The sequence below is a fragment of the Phalacrocorax aristotelis genome, chromosome 20, assembly GCF_949628215.1.
Source record: "Phalacrocorax aristotelis chromosome 20, bGulAri2.1, whole genome shotgun sequence".
Taxonomy (NCBI): Eukaryota; Metazoa; Chordata; class Aves; order Suliformes; family Phalacrocoracidae; genus Phalacrocorax; species Phalacrocorax aristotelis.
In genome coordinates this window covers 2,241,060-2,262,946 of record NC_134295.1, presented here as the reverse complement: position 1 = coordinate 2,262,946, position 21,887 = coordinate 2,241,060, and the positions used below count along the sequence as shown (strand labels likewise).

Genomic DNA, 21,887 nt, shown 5'->3' with positions numbered 1-21,887 from the left:
TTAAATGGGACTTTAGGTGATCTCCCACCTCATCGGGATCTATCACTGACCTATAATGAACATGGGCTTGTAGAGCAGAGTCACGATGGTGTAAACACTAGAAACAAGGAGGCCCACAGAGGAAGAACTTCATAGATGAGCGGTAACATCAGTGAGATTTGATTATCACTGAACCAGAGTTTTGAAAGAAATCCAGAAGACAATGCCAAGGTAAACTGGCTACACAAGGAAGCAATGCCCCAACACCTGGATATGACATGGCAACCTGGCTCCTTGGAGGAAGGGGTGATCTAAAGAACCGTCGGGAATCAAACAAAGGGAGGTCAGCTGTAGTCCCAATTGTTTTGTAACTCATCCAACAAAAGCCTGACTCCTGCTCTCAGCAGCAGCACCCCTCATTCGCACCCCCATTACAGCCACCTCCAGGCACGCTGCCTCTGCAAAGCAAAATGCAAAGCGCACATCCTCGCCAACTACCAAGCACAGACCTCCCTACCTTCTTGTCAAGAGTACTCGTTCTTTCTGATAACACGGAAAACCAGCAAGCTTGCTTTTGAAGCCTGCTTAACAAAATTAAGGCTCTGTACATCAGCAGCACTGCTACTGAGAGTTACAAAGCAATTTCATTGCACAAGAACATTCCTCCCCTTCACATTAAATGCTGTGTATGCACTCAGGAATTATGTACATCTCACCAAAATTAATGAGAATCTCATTCAAGAAGAGCAATTTGCACACACACTAATATATGAATGTATGTCACTGTAACATGCTCCAGCTTAGAGCCCCTTCACTGACTCATAAATAATTTCCTGTCTGCACGGCAGAAGCGCGTCCCCAAAGCGATTCGCCTGGTGCACTAACTACGAGCCACACCGAGGAACTGGAGTAAACCCACCGCATCGCTTTGCCGAGGCTGAAGTCAATTCAGTCTCTCAAAAGCCCTCTTAACCAATTTTCACCTTTGCTCTGAAAAACACGCAATAAAGAGACAGACAGCTGTATTACTCATTACACAGTTACGCTAGGTCAGACCTCAAATCTTATTTTCAGGCTCCTGAATAAAAACCCCTTGGCTTCAGACACTCTGGCCTTTCCAAGTTTCATTAGCAGATACCCACCGCCTATTTTAGAGAGGACAAGACAAAAGACAGAATGCTTTCTGCTCTCACCTACTGTGGATTGCAACCACGCAAACCAATTTCTCTCTAGGTCAATGGCCATTTTCAGAACTCAACCTCCCACACAGCAGAAGAGCTTCTCAGCAACTCTCCATCAAACATAGTCACTGTGGATTTTCAACCCCTCAAGCAGCACACAGCTAATTTATGTCAGGTAGCCATCTTATGCAGGGCAATTACAGTTTGGTTTTGGTTTTTTTTGTTTGTTTTAAATGAGATTAGAGGGCCTCACCATCGCAAAACTCAGTGACAGTATTTCAGAAGCAAATGCTTTCCTGGTCCCAAAGCTACACAGACACTAGTTCTTGTCTGTATCTGGAACACTTTTGAATTTATATAGCTATACCAGAAATAGAGAAAGCAATATTCCAGCAGCTAAAGACGTTCTTTCTATGTGCTGGTACCGTTTGGTTCTGGACCTGCTGCTCACCTACCACACCACAAACCAGGCAAGACAATCTTCCCTGCCTCCAAACATCCCCCCAGAAACATGCTCTGTCACAGGTATAGCTGGTACTTAAAAGTTTTGGAAGTTTTTTCTTACAGAAGAGCAAAGCAGACTCAGGCAATCATCCCAGGCACCACCAAAGACCCCAGGATCTGAATCACCGAGGGAAGAGGGTGAGGGTGGACAGAGAGAGAAGAGCACCAAACCTCTCCTGTTACATCTGTAACAAGCCATCCTAAAACAGGGTCTGACGTCTCCAGTGCTAAAAAGCTGTAACACAGCAAAGGATGAGCCGAGAAACCTGCAAAAGCACCAGCATGCCCACAGAAAGAAGCAATAAACCCAAGCACTTGATGGGACACGCTGCACTGCTGGTACTGAAAACTCCACTTTGCTTTAACCCAGCAAATGACAAGGCCCACGGGGCTAAATGGCACTTGTCAAAAGGAATTCTGCGGTCAGTTAAATTAACAGGAACTGGGGCCCAAACTGTCCTTACAATTACTAAACAGGGATTTGAAGGACCTAACAAATTAACATGAGAGCAACAGCATATTTACCTTTTAGATTTCCAGTGCCATATTTTTTTATTCTAGAATAATCCAAGGGTTTTTTCCCAAACTGACAGCTACCAGCGAAGTAACTGGATTGTAATTTTAAGCAAATATTAATGTCAATAATCAGTGTTAACACTGCACCTTATATTAAGCAAATATGGCTGCTAATATGACCTTTACATATAAATACAAACCGCAATACTGTATCACATTTCATGGTCTGCAGGTATCTCAGAGGATTGTACACTAGCCTTAAATATTAAGGAATCCTCATTTACGTAGAATTTATATTCACCCAGACAGACACAGAAAGGCTATCAAAGGTTAAATTTTACTCTTAATCACAAAGGATTATTTCTTCCTCCTTATGCAAGTCAGGTTTCCCAGTAAGAGAGGGGACAGGTGGAAATAAGCAAAGAAAAAAAAAAAGCCAAGCATACAGGAGAAAAAAACAAGCAAATAAACAAACCAGAAAGTCCTTTGGAAAAGAAGAAGCTGAGAAATAACCAGATGAGAAATAGTATAGCTGATGATCTTAAAAAATTGTCTCTAAAAGTACACTATGAAGCCTGAGGGTTTACAATTTTTGTTTTCGTTTTTGATGTTGGACAGGGTTAATCAGATCAAGTATCTGCATTTATTAGTGGTAACAGTGGTTGAAGAGGGTTTCAACTATCTATTTCTATTAAGCCAATTATGTTAAATAGGGTAACCAAAGCAAACTAGGAGACTGCTTCTGTAAGCCTCAGCTCTCCAGTTTCTCCATTTCCCCTCTCCCTAATGCCGCTCCCCATGTGGCCCCATTTCAAAGGCTCCTTTCTGCTTCCCCAGCACTTTCTGACACCAGGATCTACCTGGGCCCCAGCTGTCTCCCCCTTAGGTTACAGCACTTATTCTGCCACTACCCCTCACTTCCAATTCTATTTCTGACCGGGAGGCAAAACCCCCAGGACAGCACCTGCTGAAACCAAGGTAGGATGGACACTGCGAAGACAGGATTTCGGTAGCCTGGAATATGTAAATGGCTGCCTTCAAAATTTCTTTGATCTACAGTAAATTACAAAGCCAACTGCAGCCTTCAGTCCTGCCAGGCAAGCAAATAAATTCCAGGGTATCCCACGGATACTATCAGAAGGAATTCTGGGCAAAGGACCCTAAACTTATCTGCCATCCTGGCAAATCAAAAGCGCAGGCAAGGGCCGGGCACTGGGACCACAAATCCATGGCAAGGGCTCATTCTTCAGCCCCTGCAGATGCCAGCTGTGCTCCCGGCTCCGAGAATTTAAGCTCTGCACAAGCTTCACAGGCCCACCTTGCTAGAAGACCACTCTGTTTGCTCTTCTACTCCTGCAGAGTAATGCGGGAAATCGCGTTACCGTTATACTTGTCAGGATAGATCAAAATGCTATGATTTCTCAGCTCCTAAGACAAAGGGTGTTTGTTTCTGTGAAAAAGCAAGAGATGAGAGATTCCAAGTTTGCAAAGGTACATTTTGAGTGCTTACCCAGAGCACCTCAAAAGTGTGATTGTTACTTGGACACTTATTTTTAACTCATGTGCGCTCCGCAAGCGTGAAAAGGCAAGTGTCATCTAAAGTTTCCATCCATTAGGCCTCCACATTTTAAGTCTTGATCAATTTGTAATAGGGAAAAACACCCAAAACCTCTTTTATCTTTTAGTAAAACATTCCTCAAAAAAGGGTCACCATTACTACAAGAACACTAGGAACAAGAAATATCAAAACCATTCAGGCTGCTGCCTGAATAAAGTATCGTTTAAATGGAGAGGAGAAAAAAAAAATATGGCTGGCTTTGTAGCACTTGATTTATACACTCACAAGTTGTTAAAGCTTTTTAAATTTACCAAAGGTTTACAAATTTCAGATGGAAACAAATGCCTCCTACTCAGCCGTGGGAGACTGCCTGCATTTGTCTTGGTTGAACAGCTCACATTAGCAAGTTCTTTGAAAAACATCTACTCTGAGTGCATACGTACACACATATATAGTATCTAGGGGAGGGGAAAAAAAAAAAAGTATTTACCAGCTGACAATAACAAAAGCACCACACACTGTCAACAACAGGCTTGCCACTAACAACTACATCCAGGGTTAAAATATGTTGTTCCATCAACTGATTACAGCACTATTTTTAGCCCTCTCCTATAACAATAGTCGGTAAAGAAAGAATGTGAAGTCACAGGTATTAGACAGGATTAGGTGGTTAAACTACTATTTTTGTAGTAAAGGATTCATCATTAGAATTGCTACTACCATTAGCATCCGAAGCAAAAAGCTATTGAAATTGCAGATTGGCTAATGCTTTATGTGGCGTTTAGCCAAAATGATTAATGATTCAGGATACAGAAATAAATGCAAGAAAGGCAGGCTTTCAGAATGGCTTGGCTTAGTTAGCTAATTATGTTTTTCCTCAGATTTTATTCACCAAGGGAAGTTCTTGATCAATGTGGAATTTAGGTTACTCTGCGATGTATTGGGCATATATTGTTGGGGTGCAAACTTCCAAAATATTGGCTTATGGAAGAACGAACCTAAGTTTTGACCCACTGCAGCTGGCAATGCCTTGGGAAAACTGTCTTCTGCTTCCCAGATGCATGCGTGGATCGATGTTTTTTGCACAAGCACTCATGGCTACACTAAGATCTGGCTCGTTTGACCCCCGGGAAGGCTCTTCCTTTCAGTCCCACCACTATGACCCTCTGAGGTTTAAATTCAGAGGAAAAAAGGTGTGAAGAAAGGATGCAGCAATGTCTCATTCCAGTGCCAAGCTCAGTACTTCTCTCAGGAACAGATGCAAGCAGCCCCATGCCACAACAACTGTTGGCAGCAGGGCAAAGGGCTAATTTGAGGGTTTAGTAACCCTTGCGTTTCACCCCAGTGCAGAATCGAGGTCTGAAGCACAGCTTCAGTACAAGGTAAGTAACATGGCCAGATTCTCCCAATAAAAGCAACTGCCCTGGAACAGAAGTTACCCTTAACAAAGGAAGAGGAGTAACAGGATATCTGAGGGCAGATCGCTTGACGGGAGGGAGCACAGCATCACGTGATATCCGCACACAAAGGCAAGTTTGTTCATCACAGACCCGCAAAATCATCATTCAGAGAAGACAGCTTTAGAGAATTGTCTCAGCATACACCTATAAGCAAGTTTTCAGACACAGGCAACACTAGAAGCAATGCTCTGAGACAGCTCTTTGTTAAGGAGACTTCCGACCAGCAGCTGGAATTAATTGTGCCAGTTTGCAAGGAAGAGGCTACCGTGGATGAATGATATGGCTTGTATCTTTTGTAAAGTTTCACCAATTTACAAATACACTACGAGTATCACAACCTGTTCTGCAGAAGCACAGATAGGTCACGCCAACTTGGCAAACCACAGAAGAGCTGATAAGGGGAAAGCAAAGCTGGAGAGAGGGGAGGAAGAAGACAGACAGAAGCTATACTCAAATAAAGTTCTGTTCGAAACACGCTTGGGCACAATAGATTAACTGTCTTCTTGAAGCATCAAAAAATTTCAAATATTTCAAATTCAACAGCATGAAAATATCTTTGCTCTTCCTGAGCAAGCACCACAGCAAGGAAGCAGCACCACAGAGATGATATACCACAGAGCAATCCCAAAGCCAGCACATCACTTCTTTTGCGTGATCTCAACTAGAGCCAGATACCTTGCAACTGCCTGTCAGGGACAGTAAAACCTACAGACTCAGAGGAAGCAGACTTAACTGACTTTCTGAAGATTTTAGGCTGTTTTTTCTCCCCTACGCAAGAGAAGGATTTTTCCCAATACCCAACTTAGCCAATCGACTCATGCTCCTTCTAACTCAGGAAGGATTTTCAAAGGGCAATGTAAAGCACATAACTAAATCAAATGTTCTGATTCCACCCCCCACAAGAGACCACCTTTACTGTAAAGAAATCTCTGCAAAACAATCAGCCAAACTAGGCATTTCATTTCAGCAAGGTATTATGTTCTAAATTATCCAGGTATCAAGTTAGCACAGCCACTTCAGTGTCAATGTAAGAAAAGCCTTAACCAGTTCACTGTGATACAAGGAAGTACCCCTGAAAATTCAACAGATTTAACAAAACATAGACCAGAAAGCATTCTTCAAGAAGAGAGCCACGTGTTCTATCACACCGTGTATGTGATTTAGGACTCACCCCATGCCTTCAACTCTAGCCCAGACAACAAGCCAGATTATTTGGACCACAGTGGCACTCATACACTAGGTGCGTTATATAGGCTGATGAGGAAACCTCTGTCCTGAAGAGTTAGCTTAGTGGGATTCCACTTTGGAAGAACAAACACTAGGGCTTCTGCTTCCTTAGCTCCAGGATCTTTTTGGAAGACCTTGCCATGGCTTTAAGGCAAACTCTGGTCATGACATCTGCCACCAGGCACCAAATATTGTCAAACAACATCAAATCCAGACACTTTCACAGCAGCAAGCAGCATGGTTTGAGTAGCTGTGTTCTAGAAGGGCAGCTGCCAGGAGAACTACCTTCTGTCTCCACTTTAATTCAAGTTCCCAGTTAAGTAGTTGCACAGTCATATTGCCAAAAGGCAAAACTGAACATAAAATCCAGTCCCAGCCCTGTTGCTCTCACTATTCTTCACCAACTATATGTGAAAAATTCCCCACATTCAACAAAATGATCCCTGCAGAGTTCTATTGTCTCAAATTATTAATTAAACATGCTCTCAAAGACAGCAAATGCCTAAAATCATTTGCTTCTACTAAGCAAGTCCCATATTACCCTAACTGCAATTCAGACAGTCTAAGCATATCCATTCGCTGTTATTCAGAAGGGACCACCACCAAAGACACTCTCTCTTCACTCCAGTTCAAGAACATACACGCACAAGCCGCGAGAGACCCCATCCAAGAGAACCCAGCCAATTTTCCTAAAAACCTGCTCGGTGTTGATAACCTGTCCCAGCTGAATACCTCGACCATCTTTTCATTCCCCTCAGGAGTAATAGATGGCTGTTTGCATTTGTAATGTGACCTTTCATAACCAAAACAAATCCAACGCAGGCCATTACTCGTCAGGAGCCATCTTGTACCTCTTCACTCATCTACGTGAGGTTCTGATCTCTCCTCATTTTTTCACAGGATAAACAGCATAAAGACACCCCAGCGCAGCCAGCATAACTGCAGGCCCAAGCAACCTGAAGAGTAACCGGGCATCGTAGATGCACGACAGCCTAAACCTCTTCAGTTTGAATCTCAAAATGACTGGTGGGCATTGACACCCAACCTCATCTTGCTGCTTTCTGTGGATAAAAGAAGACTACACTTTGCAGTTAGGACCTGGCTGATGGAAGTGTCTTCCATGTAAAGTTTGGTGATGAAGCATTTGTAGCTGCAGACAGCTGCAAGTTTGCTTAGGAGTTCAGAGATTCCAATCTAGGAAAGAAGAAGTCTGATCTCACCATTACTTCAGTGTCTGCAAGAACACAGAGGAGTTCATAATATATGTTATTTGGATGGATGGCGTATCTTTCATACCTAAATATGCAAAATGATAGCAGCATCTTTAATTGCTTAGCTTTATATAGTGTCCTCTTGTTGTGAACAACAGGAAAATATCTGTTTCCTTGGGAGCAGAGAAACTTCTTAAGACATCCCCTACCAAAGCTATTTACAACTCACTTCTCAGAGCTGCTAGTCAAAGTACGAACACATGACAAGGAGGAATGGCCAGCACAATAAAAATTGAAAAGCAAGGATACCGTAAATAAGTTCTGACTCACAACACTCATAGCTATTTAATAACACATGATGAAATGCTATCATTTGGTAAAAATCACTGGAGTATTATCACCAACAGACGGAGATGTCTGTCTACCCGGGTAACAAAACACAAACTGGGATTCAACAATTAAAAAAAAAACCTCTACCTTTAATTACGACCTCCCAAGCTCTAGACAGACATTAACCTATATTACCCTATACTTATTTTTTTCAACTTTCCATTACCTTTTAGCTACTGCGTTTCCTAACCAGTCTTCAAGGCAACAAGGCAAGGGCCCTCACTGCATTATCTTTGAAAGTCTAAAATCAAGAGTACAATAATATGAGTATATCCATAAGAAATTGAGACTTAGCAGACACCCATAACGATTCCCCACCCCTCTGCATGTCCCAGCACTTCCTTCCACTTCTCTTCTTGCAGGAAAATTCAATTCTACCCCAGCTAAGCCTAAACTGAATTCAATCATTTTTCATGCATAAAACTAGTTCTTCCTCCAAGGAATTTATAATTTAAGAAGCAGATGCAGAGGTGGCCAAAAAGCCAAAGGGAACGGCAGCATTAGGATTACATATATCTTGAATTCTGCTTCCCATGAGTAAAACCCCAAGGCAAAGAGAGAACCATGGCAAAAGAGGCACTAAAGAAAGGCTGAAGCAATAAATACATAGATAAAACTGCCCAGCAACCACTGGAGTATACGGTATCAAGTAAAACACATGAGGAAAGGGTTACTGCCCCATCTCAGAGTCAATGCTGAAAAAATTAAATGCGGAGATTGGTTTAAAGATGTATACTGAATGCAAAACATCAGGACTATGCGACAAATACGTTACAGCCAACGCAAAAACCAACAGGAAGTAGAAGAGATAAGGTCCTAATGTTAACTATATTATAGTGGGTATTTCTTCAGCTTCAGATCACACGGGGAAAACAGAGAAAGCATCACAGAGAGCCTTGTGAGCTTAATCCTGCAGGTATACCTTGTCCACTGCAACCTTCTCAGAACTGTTCTGCCTCCAAAAAACACCTGCATTATTTTTTAAAAGTTCACTTAAACGAGCTAATGGGTTTTTCTTTCATTAGGTGGCACATTCATAAGTATCATTTCATTCAAGAAGTCCCTGAAGAAAATCAAGCTGAGGAAGAGCAACACACCTACTGACATCAGGGCAAGTGTCTGTAACTGCTAGGATTCTTTTGTTCGAGTGAAAGTTTAAGTCTTCTGGTTATTAAAGAATGCAGTAAGAAAAAGTTCAAACACCAGTGCAGTTTTTAATGACTGCAAGGTTTGGGTGTCCTTTTCCCAACCCCCCAGCTCCAGTGAGGTCTGCTGTCTGTGCTTCCAGGGATTTTCAGAGAAAGGAAGATGAACATATGAGCTAAAGGAAAGGAGGACTGGGAATTTTATGACATTCATCTTAATTCATGAAGTCATCTTTCCACAAAATGCCCAAACAAAAGCAGTCCCTGCCCAAGTATCTCCACACCAGACTGCATGACAGTTTTTATTTTAAAAACCTAAAAGTTGCAGCCTTTCAGTAAGAAATTTTTGCCTACTGTTTCTTACACAATGCAAAGCACATTAAGATCTCTTCCATCGATGTCTCTTGCAACAGGTTTTACCTTTAGTAACTGAAAACTTGGGCAGTCGACAGAAAAACTACATCTCCTTTCAATGCCGTTATTTTCTTTAAAGCCACAACTTAACTAAATACTGCGTTTCCACATAAGGGAATAACTACACCATTCCTCCAGCTGCTTAGTTCACATTTTATGCAATTTTTCCTCCAGAACAAACTAACAGGGCGCTTGTGTTTACTTCTTTGTGGATATACACACCGACTTCAGTGAGGTTGCAAAATTCACTGCAATGTTTGCTTTTAAACAGTCCGGCTGGCAACACATCCCCTGGGGAGGCAGAGCAGAGGAGCAAGGGCTTGTTCGCTTTCATTTGAAAAACCAGAGGCAGGAGATATTCAGAAAGGTTGCAAAAGCTTTGTGTCTGCTGCTCTGACAGTATTTGTGGGAATCATTCGGTGTTAGAATGTGCTTACACATGCACTCTTCCTTAGAAGAAGCACATCTTCTTTGAAGAGTGAGTTACAGGTCACAGACAGAAAGCTAGAGTGAGTCATGCACTCATTTAACTCGCAGCACATCTGACAATGCAACTACTGAAAAGCCTTCTAGTAAACACTACTACCGCGACACGTTTTGGCCCACTACCCTTTTAGAGACATTAAGGCCCTGTAAGAAGTTAGCCGTGTTTCTAAAAGCACCATTTCATGACATTCTTAAGGCTGTTCTCTTCTCAGTTCAGCTAAGCACATTAATAGCTCTTTTCCCTCCCACTTATAACCAAAAAAACCCAAACCCAAAACAAACAAGCAAAGAAACCCAGGAAAACACATTACCAGCAACTTCCAGATCGGTGTTTTTCAATATTGGGAATGGTAAAAGCTCAGCCTACATGCATTGGCAGTTTTGTAATAGCATTACATAAGAATTATTTAACTACAGCAACAGATCTGAAAAGCAGCAGCAGTCGCTGCTACACTGGTTCGCACATCCAAAAACAAAAAATAAAATAAATGTTGCAAACACGCATTGGACTGTCACAGAGAGTGGATTGGGCTTTCAACACCCTCAAGAGCAGAAACATTTCAGCTTATAGCTACCAAGGCACCGCAATCCTGGAAAGAGAAAACAGAAAGTACAACTGTTGCCATTCCAACTGCACAATAACCAGCTTAAGCTTTAAACAGTGTCATTAAAGCATCTATCATAAGCCCGATGCGTTCACGTGTTGAGTTTGGAAACATTGAACTTTTTTTTACCTGATGTTCTGCATGAATGTTATCCCCAGTAGGCCAGCGATGTTTGCTGTTATTATAGCCGCCTCCACCACTTCCTCCTCCCCCAAGCTGCTCACCATGCTGCCTCTGGAAGAAGTAATCCACCATAGCGTCGTCCTGGGAGCGGCCTGCAACTCCTATGGATCCAGGAACAGGACTGGAGTGCGTCCCTGCTGCAAGCGCCTGATTTGCAGCTGGCTGTTGCTGAGCCTGGGACCCTGTTCCAGATGTCAATACAACAGGCATGTTGGGATTAGCTGTATCTTGAGCGTGCTGTTTCAGGTGGGGGCTGAACGAGTCCTGCCAGAGTACTGCTTTTCTCTTCAAAACACACGCAACGCTCATTCCACCAACACCTACGGGGAGTGAGGGGAAGGGGGAGAGACGGCGAGAAAGAGAGAAGGAAAAGAAAACATGAAATCCTTACAGCTTCAGCTTTACATATTAAATAACACACCCATCTTGTGACTGGCAGGGAAACACCACGATGCCAAATCTGACGCCTTTTAACATAGTTATTTGCTCCATTAACCTACCAACTAAAATATCATACAAAAATGCAGGCTAGCCCAAAACCCCACATTTTGTGCTGCAAAGTGTTATCAGTATATGCAAGATTCATGTAAGGTACCCATTACGCTGAAATCAGAATGCCAATTTATGCGATGGAAAAAACACCACTGGAGCGCTGCCACAGAAAATTGCTAGAAAAAAGCCCCCAAAAAACCCAGTGGAACACAAATTACACCATCAGTGCCTGCCGTGCTTGTTTACACCTGACAAATTACGAGGCAGATCTTCAATCAATACACGAGTCCCACTGTATCACAATGTGTTCATTCAGTCATGCAAAACATCAAGGCAACAGGTTTGTTGTTGCCTTTTTTATTTTTTTGAAACACAAACTTAAAATACTGGATTTCTGCTTATACGGTTAATTAAATCCCAAACACAATGTGCACTCTTCCTGCAAACTCAGAAGCTGGCTTTGGTCGTGAGATGGTAAAACACCCCAACACATTTTGTATGAGATTCCCTGGAGAAAGAACAGCTAACCTTTTGGTGCCCAGCATCTCGGCAGAACCTTCCAGAGCTGGAGCAGCCAGCAGCGCCGGTCCCGCTGTCGACAGCGCCAGGGGAAAGCTGGACGAGTCACAGAAACTGTCCAACACCAAAAATACCCTAAATGCTTTGTACACACCCAAAATCATCTGCGCACAGGGGGGCAACAGGCAGACTCGGCTGACAGCAACTCACCAATTTACTATCCCCCCAAATATTTTGGTAGCATGCCAGCACCACAAAAACACAAGTTCGTTATTTTAAGATGTTATCAGCTGATCCTGAGAGCAATAAAGACATTACGTGTGAACAGAAAAGTGCTTTACGCCGTTATGTCGTGCTAAGCCAACACAGAGCACACAGCCAAATTTGTTTTTAAAGGCACAGTATAGTCAGTATTATTATTTTGTAAAGACTGCTACTTTATCACTTCAGTTACCCAAAGGCAACCCAAAAAATACCACAGAGCTGTAACGATGAAACTGGGGCCCGGACAGGGGTATTCAGCCCATATGGACCCCCACCACAGCTGCGTACCAGCATGAGAATGCTTTTAGTCTTGTACCTTGGTGGCTGTAAACCTTGGCCCTGATCCTGACAGCAGCTCCAACGGCCTGAAAGGCAGCTCTGTTTCCTCTCTGCTCATCGTAGTAGTTTTGAACAACGGTCAACTACTACAAGCAACTTCCAAGAACAATTTTCTAACAGTGGAGAGACAAAGTTGACACACACGCTAATAAAAAAAAAAAATCCAAGTCCTGTCTTTGATCAAACTTACTCAGGTTTGTCCTGCTAATGGAGAACAGTGTTAACACTTGGAAGAAAATTACTATAAGAACTGTCGTGCTAAGATTTTTTTTTATTGCACCTACAACATGCATTTGCCAACACACACACACAGAGCCTCCACGGCCACATAAGCCAGCAACTCTGCAAGGCGCTTTATACATTCAAAGACCTTCACAACTTAAATACCAGTAACATTTAACAGAAATAACTCCTCTGTCTTTCATAAAGCCTGGAAATCACCACCTTCCCCAAATACTTCATACAACCCTGTGACAACACCTGGTATTACTAAACTTCCCTGATTGTTAAAAATAAAATGCTACAATTTTGTGGCATCTTTCCTTTAATAAACATTATAAACGAAATCCTTCAGTAACGTGAAATGAAACAATAACGCTCCTCTACACAAGAAGAAAAAAACTAAGTAATTACTAATAAATTCACACATCACCAAGTCGGGGTGTACATTAATTGCAGACAATGAAACCTGAGCAGCCCCTATGGAAAGAGGTTACAAGTTATCTCAGGACAGTCTTAAAAAATATAAGGAGATACTATGAATCCACAAAACCTCTCAAGTATTTACATATCACCACAAGCCCCCGTTTCCAGCTGGAAATACCACAACGCCCAAAGTTGCGAGTGGAAGTCAGCGCAGCCACAACGTTACCTTCCTCCTCCAAAAGGCAGTGGGCTGCAAGGCCTCACCGTTCACCAGCACAAACCCATTTCTGCTTTCGTTTGCAGGCAGGTGGTTAATAATCACATTACTATAAAGACAGGGGGTTTTTGCAACTAGAAAATCTCAGTCAAGGTACTATGAAGATCCACTCAAGTGCCTCCTGCTCCCAGACGCTTCCTCTTTCATCTAATACAGACAAGGCAGCTCCAAACACGAGAGGAAAAACTTGGCAAAGGCGACATTTTGAAAGGGAGCAAAGGGGAAAAGAGCATTCTGGGTAGTTCAAGTTTAGTTCCAAGATGTGTTTTTATAGAAATGCCATGTTAAATGTAGCGGACAGCTGAATCCTGTCATTCAAAGCACACAGAGCATCAGAAATATGTTAAGTCACCTACACAACGCACATTCATTAGCTAACTGGCAGCTGCAAGGCTCGCCCCTGCTAATGGCTACTGGGACCTTTTTCATTCCCAAAGTCTTAGTAAAATATATATGATCAACTTTTCCTCGGTAAACCGTTTGCTTGGAAGAGTTCCGTATTTACAAACAAAGGCTTCACACTGCAACAATGCGCTCAAAGCAGAAAATTTTCCTTTTCCCTTGATACAAAACATCGCATGTAAATAAGCCATCCTGTGTTATCATTATGAGCAAAAAACCCTTAGATTATGGGACCTTCCATAGGCAACAAAAACTTCGGAGAAATCTCCGAGTAAGTTTTAAGCTTAAGTGGCGACGACGCTGAATAAGGCAGCTTTAATCTGCATCAAGCACAGCTACCCCTTCCTTGCTCTTTTCCAAGATTCCTCTAAAAATAACAGACAGTATTAAAAAATAAAGTCGGCACAAGATGCGGGTTTCAACAAGTTCAATCGTGAACTAGAAAAGAGTTCGGGTTGGGTGGTTTTTGGGGTTGTTTTTTGAAAGTTAGGCTGGAAATTAAAGCACAGCCATTGTTCGAGAGCTGTGTGGCCTACCAGAACTTTTAACGTTAAACCTTGTGTTTTCCTGAAAACCTGGGGAGACGCAGCAGGAAGCAGGTAAATTGATCACTGACCAAATTGCTTAAACCAGCGTTAAAACATTAGAAGATAAATGCTACCCCTTACCCCACCTCCCTCGCTCTTAATAAAGGAAATTCCTTACTCATGATCTGTCGAATAAAATCTCCGCTCAGAACAAAGTTATTAAACATTGACCAAAGGAAAAAGAAAAAAAACGAGTATTTCTCAGGTTGGGGCACGAGAGCAACTCTTAAATTTACACGCGTACAATTAGAAAGGGCCAAACGCTGGTATTATACGAAATGGTGATAAAAACAAGGAATAATAATTAAAAAAAAAAAAACACACAAACACAAAAACCCCAGGGTCACCCAGCACATCAAAAAGTATTGTCTGCATTTTCCTTCCCTCCCACTCGAGGGGCACCGGCCCTCTCCCCTCCCGGGGAGGCCGAGGCCCCCCAAGCCCCGCCGAAGACCCCCCCCCCAAGGCCGGCGGGGAGGGCAGAAACACCCCCCCCCTCAACGCGGGCCAGCGCCGGGCCGGACCCCCGACGCAACAAAGCGCGGCCTCGGCCCTCCCGTCGGGCCGACCCCCCGGGAGCAGGGGGAGCCCCGGGGCCCCCGCGGCGGGCCGGGACCGGGTGAAGGGGGGGAAGGCGGGGGGCGACGACGCCCGGCCGGGATGGGCCCGCCGCCCCTCAACAATAACACCCCCTCCCTGCCCGCCGGGGCGCGACGGTGAGCGGCCCGAGAGCCGCTGGCGGGAGAGAGGCGGGGGCCCGCCGCGCCCCCCCCTCCCCGGTAACAATAGGGGCCAGGCCCCAGCCCCCGAGGAGCCGGGCGGGAGAGCCGGGCGCAGCGCTCCGCCGCCACTCGCCTTCGGGGCGGCCTGGCGCCACTCCGCCGGGCCCCCCCACCAATATGGCCCCACCGGCGGCTCCGCTGAGGTGCGCGGCGCGGCGGGGGCCCAGTCCGGTGCCGATACTCACGGGCGGAGCGGTAGGATGAAGACGGATCTCGGCCCCCCCCCGGCCGCTCGCCGCCTGCCTCTCCCCCAGCTTTTCACTCCGACAACATGGCGGCCCGGCGGGGACGGGCGTCGCGCTGCACGCCGGGAAGGCGAGGCCGCTCCAAGCGGCGCCGGGCCGCCGCTCGCCCGGCCGGGATGGGCAGGGACGGGCCTTACCCGCGGCCCCTTCCCTTCCCTCCCCTCCCCAAACCCGCACCGCGCCCCGCCGGGACCAGCGCGGTGGGGACACGCCGTGCCCGACACCCTCTGGCGCGTCCCCTCGCGGGTGTCGCCGCTCCCCGGCCAGGCCCGGCTCAGCTTGGGGCCAGGCCCGGCTTAGGGCCAGGCCCGGCTCAGCTTGGGGTCAAGTTCGGGCCAGCTTAGGTCCAGGACCGGTTTAGGTTGGTGCTAAACCCGGGCTGAGGGCCTCAGGCTGTAATCGCTTCCCCCACTGGGCTGGGGGCTCAGACCGTGCTCAGCCCCATGCTGCCACCACCCTGAATTAAGCGTGCTGTGGTTGAGCCGCCACCGCCCCAGACCTTGGGCACCCCCAGGCCCGCAGCGGGCAGGAGCCACCGGGCAGCTGCCTGTGCCCCTGCCCAAAACACCCCCCGCCACCCGCGGCCTGCTCACACAAAGGCGATGAAGAACCATGCCAGGGGCACAAAGCCGAGGTGGGGAGAGTGGCTTGTCCTCGCCCCACACCTTTATAAGCCCAGCACCAGCAACCAAACACAATTTTGCGTTGTTTCCCCTTCATCCCTCCTCCATTCCCCTTCCCCACAAAGCCAGGACTGGGTGTGGGGGGGAAACTACACAGCCCAGCGTGCGCCGGCCCGGCTCTCAGAGCCTGGACATTAAAACAAAGCGCTGAACTCTGGGAGCGGTAGTTTCTGCAATAACACCTCCATGTTAAAGGGACAGCTCGTTCAGGAGCGGTTGCTGTTGGTTTTGTGCACCCTCCTGCACTGGGGTGTTGGGCTTCTATGTTTTGGGGTGGGATTTAGCACCTGCACTTGATGCCTAGGTATGATATTTTCTCTCCTCCTGACCAGGCAAGAGAACCACATGCGAAAAACGGGAGGAAACTGCTGGCGCAGGGAAGCGGCTCAGGGCATGCCCTCACATGCACACAGAGAGCAAACAAGCAGTAGCCCAGAGCAGCGGCTGCCGCCTTTCAAAGGGCTTCATCAGCCAGCGGGGTCCTGCAGACTGCATGGGGCTCGGCAAGGGAGTCCCCTGAAGCCTGAACTTTTGCAGGCCAAGCAAACGGGTTGTGGTTTCATGTACAAGAAGTTACTTCAAGCCCGGTTTATCACAGCCGTTAAAGCATGAACAGGGCCGGATCCAGCTGAGATCTGGCTGCATAGCTTGCATCCGTTTTCTCCCCGAAGGGCTGCCGGGGTGATGGGTGTCTCCGCTACCATGCTGCCTTTTCCAGGTGCCCGCAGTGCGATGGAGAGCACAGCCCAGCCAGCCGGGGCTTGCAGGGAAGTGGGGCCTCACCCTGGCCGCCCTCTAAAACCCTGGGGAAATAGAGCTCATGGCCACGGCCTGGGAGGTGCTGAGTACCCCAGCCTGGGCATGACAGGGGACCGTCAGGATAAACAGTTAGCAAAGGCTTTTGCTGTCGGTGCTGTTTTTTAAGCCAAGCCTTGTATAGCCACCAAAGCTTTTTTCGGCCAGCGCCAGCGTGGATTGTTTGACCTGCAAAACCCTGCTGTGATAAACTGAGCTCTGCTGGGTTCAGCTGCCTGCGCCACAGCAGCATGTTGCCCAAATGGGTGTGTGGCACTCGGCATGGACCCTCCCCGCCCTGCCATCACGCATCCCTGCCGGGCCCTGAGCACCCCGCAACCATCTGCGGCATGGATCCTGCACAACGAGTAGCTCCTGTTAGCGGGGCCTGACTGCCTCCAGGCTCTTCACCAGAATAGGAACATCAGCAGGTTCTTCTGGCGAGCAGCTCTAATGAAGATGCAGCTCATTCTGCCGAGCTGCGCTGCCCTGTTACACGGAAATGGCCTCAGTGATGCAGTCAGCCCCTCAGAAGTACGCTTGTGTGGTGAGGCTGGATCGGTTCTCCACCCTCCGGCTGGCAGAGCTCTACACCTGGCTCTGCCATGCCATGGTGGACCATACAAAGTCCCCAAAATGCTGCTGGTGTGAGCAAGGCCAGCCTCGTGGTGTAGCAGTGATGTGAATAGTGAAAACGTGTCATCTTGGCACTGGAGCAACTAAACGTGTCCAGACACCCTTCTCCTTTGGTTGTATCTCCTGAACATCCCAGGCTGATATAAGGCATCAGCGTTGACTTTTGGGTGACGAATATTTGGGCTGCGAAGCATAAGAGCTCTTTCCCACACTGTGTCTTCACTGCAGAGCCCAGGGGAAGAGGGCTGGCAGGTCCCTACCCGCTTCTGCAGGCCAGATTTTAGGGTGCTGTGCTTGCAAACTGGCAATCTCAGCACCCCACCTTGCTGGTGGGGCCGCCTGCCCCTGAGCCATCGTGCTGGCAGTAGCACAGAGCTCCCTGAGCAGCTCTGACCCTCTGCTGTGAGCCAGAGATAACAGCTACGCCGTGGCAGGTTGCAGCACACACCCAGGCTGCTTGCTGACATTAGAAACATGGTTTCTGTTAATTATACCTGGGATAATTACATTTATACCAGTATAGTGAGAGGGGGAGGGAAGGAGTCCTCCTGTGGATGAAATATTAGTGGTTAAAACTCACTTATGCCGGTAAGTCCTTTATTTGGTTTAGGAAGGAGGGGGCAGCAAAATGGCGCAGGGGGACATGCAGCTCTGTGGCCATGGGACTGAGCTGGAGTTTGGGTCTCACCTCCAGCACCTCCATCCCCCCCACAGCTTCTTCTGCCTCCCACCTCTGCCATCCTCTCTCTTGCCGCTCAGACCTTGCCCGAGCTCCCAGCTTGTTCCAATCCATGGAAACTTCAGAGCCATGGAGGGTAGGCAGAGCGGGAGGAAGAGGCAGTGCCAGCAGTGAAATAACTTCTGCCTCCATGGGAAAAACCTTCTGGAGGTGGAAATGTCCTCCTGATCTTTGTCGCACCGTTGGCCACAAAGGGCAGCCCCAGCTCCCTGGCCCTGGCTCACTCCGAACCAGTCCTGGTTATCCGTGTTAAGTTATCCTGGGCTTCATCTTCAGTCTACAAAGAGAACAAGGTACCTCGAGAAGGTGGTTGATGTCCTCCTAACCTCCGAATGGCTCGCTAGAAGCGCCTTTCTACCTCCATTGACTGCAGAAGGGGCTTCGGTCAACTGTACTCTTCATTAAACATCAAAGTTACACATCCAAAGCCGAATGCCCAAATCCAGACCCTCCATCCATGCTCTGCCCAGACTCTGTTCCTAGTGGCACGATGCCCAACACGACAGTATCTTCTCTTTGAAGGAGCTTTCTAGACTAAGAGCAAATAAACCCAGCGCTGCTGTGATTCATACTCCTCGGAGCAGAGCTTCCCACAGCTTTGTGGAAGAGACACATGCACAGGACAGGGGCTTCAGCTGGAAAAGCAAATAGATCGAGCGACTCCATAAATCACAGATGAGCAGCTTCAGCACTGCCCCCAGTCAGACCAGGCCGTCTCCAGCCTCAGGGAAGTGTGGGGAGGTCCAGTATTTTTCTTTCAATGACAACCTGGTCTCTGAAATGAAAAGCCAGATGGGAGGAAAGAGCATCTTCCCCCACAGTACCAAATATTTCAGTGGGGCAGCACGATTCTGTTGGCCATCAGAAAATAAAAATCCACTGAATTATCTGATTTTTTCCTAAACCAAGCCAAAACCTGCTGAGATTTTCATGCAGGATACTTTCAAAACATGCCAGTTTGACCAAAAAGCTTTAAGAGCCAACTACATCATTCAGCTTCATCACTAGGACAGTGTTTCATCAAACCACGTTGCCTTGAGACAAAAAGTAATGACCAGCCCTGCAGCTGGGCAGCTTTAATACTTGTTCGTGAACATGGGCTGCATGCTGACCCATCCATTGCTCCGTCAGCTGCTTTGCAAAGATGGCCAGAGACCTAAAATCGTGAACCTTTCCCCCGGGACCTTCCCCATAAGAGCCCAGTCCCACACGCACGCAGATGCAGGACGCACGCATAAATGCTTTCTGGGCCGGACCTGTCGTCATAAGCAGACCTAGACAGGAAACATCCTTCGTTTCTGCAGCAGCTTTCAGCGATCAGATAAATCTGTGGTTTTCACCGACACTTTTCTCCTACAGGTTTCCATGCTCTTATTGAGAAACCCAACGCAGACGTTTTCAGGAGTCAGCAGCCAAGTGTCTAAAAGCGGCTGGTGAAACGTTGCGGTTACGGCAAGCTGAAGGAAATTCTGGCTGCAGACCCACCTGACAACAGTAAAGTCTGAAAGTTTCATTTTGGCTGGAAATTCACTTTTTTTCTTGCAAAAATACACACCCCTAAAATTAAAGTTTTTAAACAGCTCCCACCAGGCTGTGCTCAGGGTTGTTACCAAGCCCAACACAGAGTCCCTGATCCTGGGTGCAGGGACAACAACCAAGCAACTCTGGGTGATGCCCTGAGGGTCGCTATCAACAAATCCCACTGTTTCCTCTCTGTGTGCAGGAAGGCAGCTGGCAAAGCCATGCCACACATCCCACGGATAGAAAACAGCCGTGCCACTGCCTTCCTCCGCATCCTGGCAATGTCCTCTGCTGTCCTCCCTCCGGTTTGCCACGGCTCGCAGAGCCACCACAGAAGAAGACAGACAGCCAGAGGCAGGCAGTGAAAAAGTCCCTGGAGAAGTGGAGATAAATCCAGGATGGATTTATGGGATCCAGAGTGGGTTAAATACAGGATGAAAAGAGACACAGCAGTTCTTCTCACTTTTATGGGGGCAAGAAGGTATTTTCCCCAGGAACCAGGCAGCGAGAAATGTTTTTAGCAGGGTCACTAGTACACGGGACCAAGTGTCAGTGGGAAGGATTCTTGGGTGTCCCTCTGCCACCCCACTGATGTAGCCTATTAATGAGCAGGTAATTCAGAAACCTACAGAAAAAACAGCCGCACAAACAACTGACAGCAACTATAAACCAGGAAAAAGGAAATTCTTGTTTGTTTTTTAAACTGCGTGGGTTTTCCCCCCAGACCTCGCTGCAGAGACATGTCACAGCAGCAAGGAGCAGGGCTCAGCCCTGCTCCACACTCCTACCTTTTCATCAGCCTTTTTAATGAGCCACTGAACCCTGTAGGGACCCAAACACCAGAGCTGCAGAGAAAACAGGAGCTCTGATAGATGCTGGTGGATAAAATAAATGAACGCTTTGGGTATGAACAGCCGTTCCCTCCCGAGAGCCTTGTGGGCAGGTAGGGATGCGCTACGGGAGGGTAGCGGTTGGCTTGAGCGCAGCCCTGGGAGCTGATGGCATCTGAAAAATCCTATGGCTCAGCAAAGCAGCTGCGGGCAGGAGAGCTCAGGTGGTGGCACCTTCCTCCCAAGCAGGACGCAGTGGTGGTGTCCCCGCTGAGTGCGGGTTGCTGGCGAGGGCTTCATCGATACCCAGCTGGAAGGGAGCTGGCAGGCTCCAGGGCTGCTTTTGGCCAACACTTAGGCCAAGCTGCAGTGGAGACTTGTCCCTGCTCAGGGCGTCCCACCCACAGCGGCTGTCCCTCCAAACGAGTCCCAGGGCAGTCACAGCCTGGGGGGTAAAGGGGTCGTACCTATGTATGGCCTCGCTAGATCACCCCAAAATCCAGGCTAGATCCTTACACCTACCCACCTCCCTGCTTCCTGGGCACCAGGGGTGTACAGACACCCCCAGGAGCGAGCGCATGGGACACGGGGTCCCATCAGTGAGGCAGGTACATGCTGCCTGGAGGCATTTCATGTCCACTGGTGGCACATCGTCCCCATACGCTGTCACTGGTAGGAGCGACACTACCTCCTTGGTGGGTGCTTGTGAGATACCCCTTCCTGGGGATCATCCCCCACACCATGTCTCACCCCGATGTCTAATCAGTAGAGCTCCAGAGCAGCAGGCTGATTAAGCTTTCCACCTTGTTTGTTATCAAATATAACAACACTGGATTTTCTCGGCAGCCAATTACATGACTAAGCCCTTTGGAAGCTTGCTGCCTTCTCAGCCTGCATGACTTTTTGCAGTCCCATAGCCTGACTGTGTTTTCTGGGGAGCAATTTCCTTCTCCCAGCGCCGCGTTTCCCATTTGCATTGCATCAGCTCTTCCTCGGCACTGGAAAGTGAGCGGGAGGGGTGCTCTGAGTTTCTCCTGCCTCTCTAACATCTCCTGAGCCGAGCCAGGCTGGAGCATGGCATTGAGACTGGGGTGTCCTTTACCTGCAGACAGAGATATTTATTGGAATATATATATATATTGGAAAATATATATTATTCTGAAAACATATAGACTGTGTATAGAGGCAGAGTCTCAGGGCAGCAATGCTCAAGCAGGAGCGAGAGGATGAGCGGTGACTTTGCAGGGGGTCTGTCAGCCAGAAGATTTTCCT

General features: G+C 47.2%; 1 protein-coding gene across 12 annotated transcripts in view; it reads right to left on the bottom strand.

Moving 5' to 3' along the window:
• Positions 1-15,536, bottom strand: part of PUM1 (pumilio RNA binding family member 1) — a 77,302-nt gene extending 61,766 nt beyond the window's left edge. For 9 of the 12 annotated variants that reach the window (XM_075114993.1, XM_075114996.1, XM_075114997.1 and 6 more), the window contains exons 1-2: positions 15,352-15,533; positions 10,806-11,179 (exon numbers count right to left, since the gene is read on the bottom strand). In XM_075114993.1, the coding sequence (XP_074971094.1) occupies positions 10,806-11,168 (363 nt within the window). In that variant the 5' untranslated portion in view covers positions 11,169-11,179; positions 15,352-15,533. Of the gene's footprint in view, positions 1-10,805; positions 11,180-15,351 lie in introns of all 12 variants that reach the window. The other 3 variants (XM_075115005.1, XM_075115004.1, XM_075115003.1) reach the window with 3 other exon arrangements.
• Positions 15,537-21,887: the final 6,351 nt, after the last annotated feature.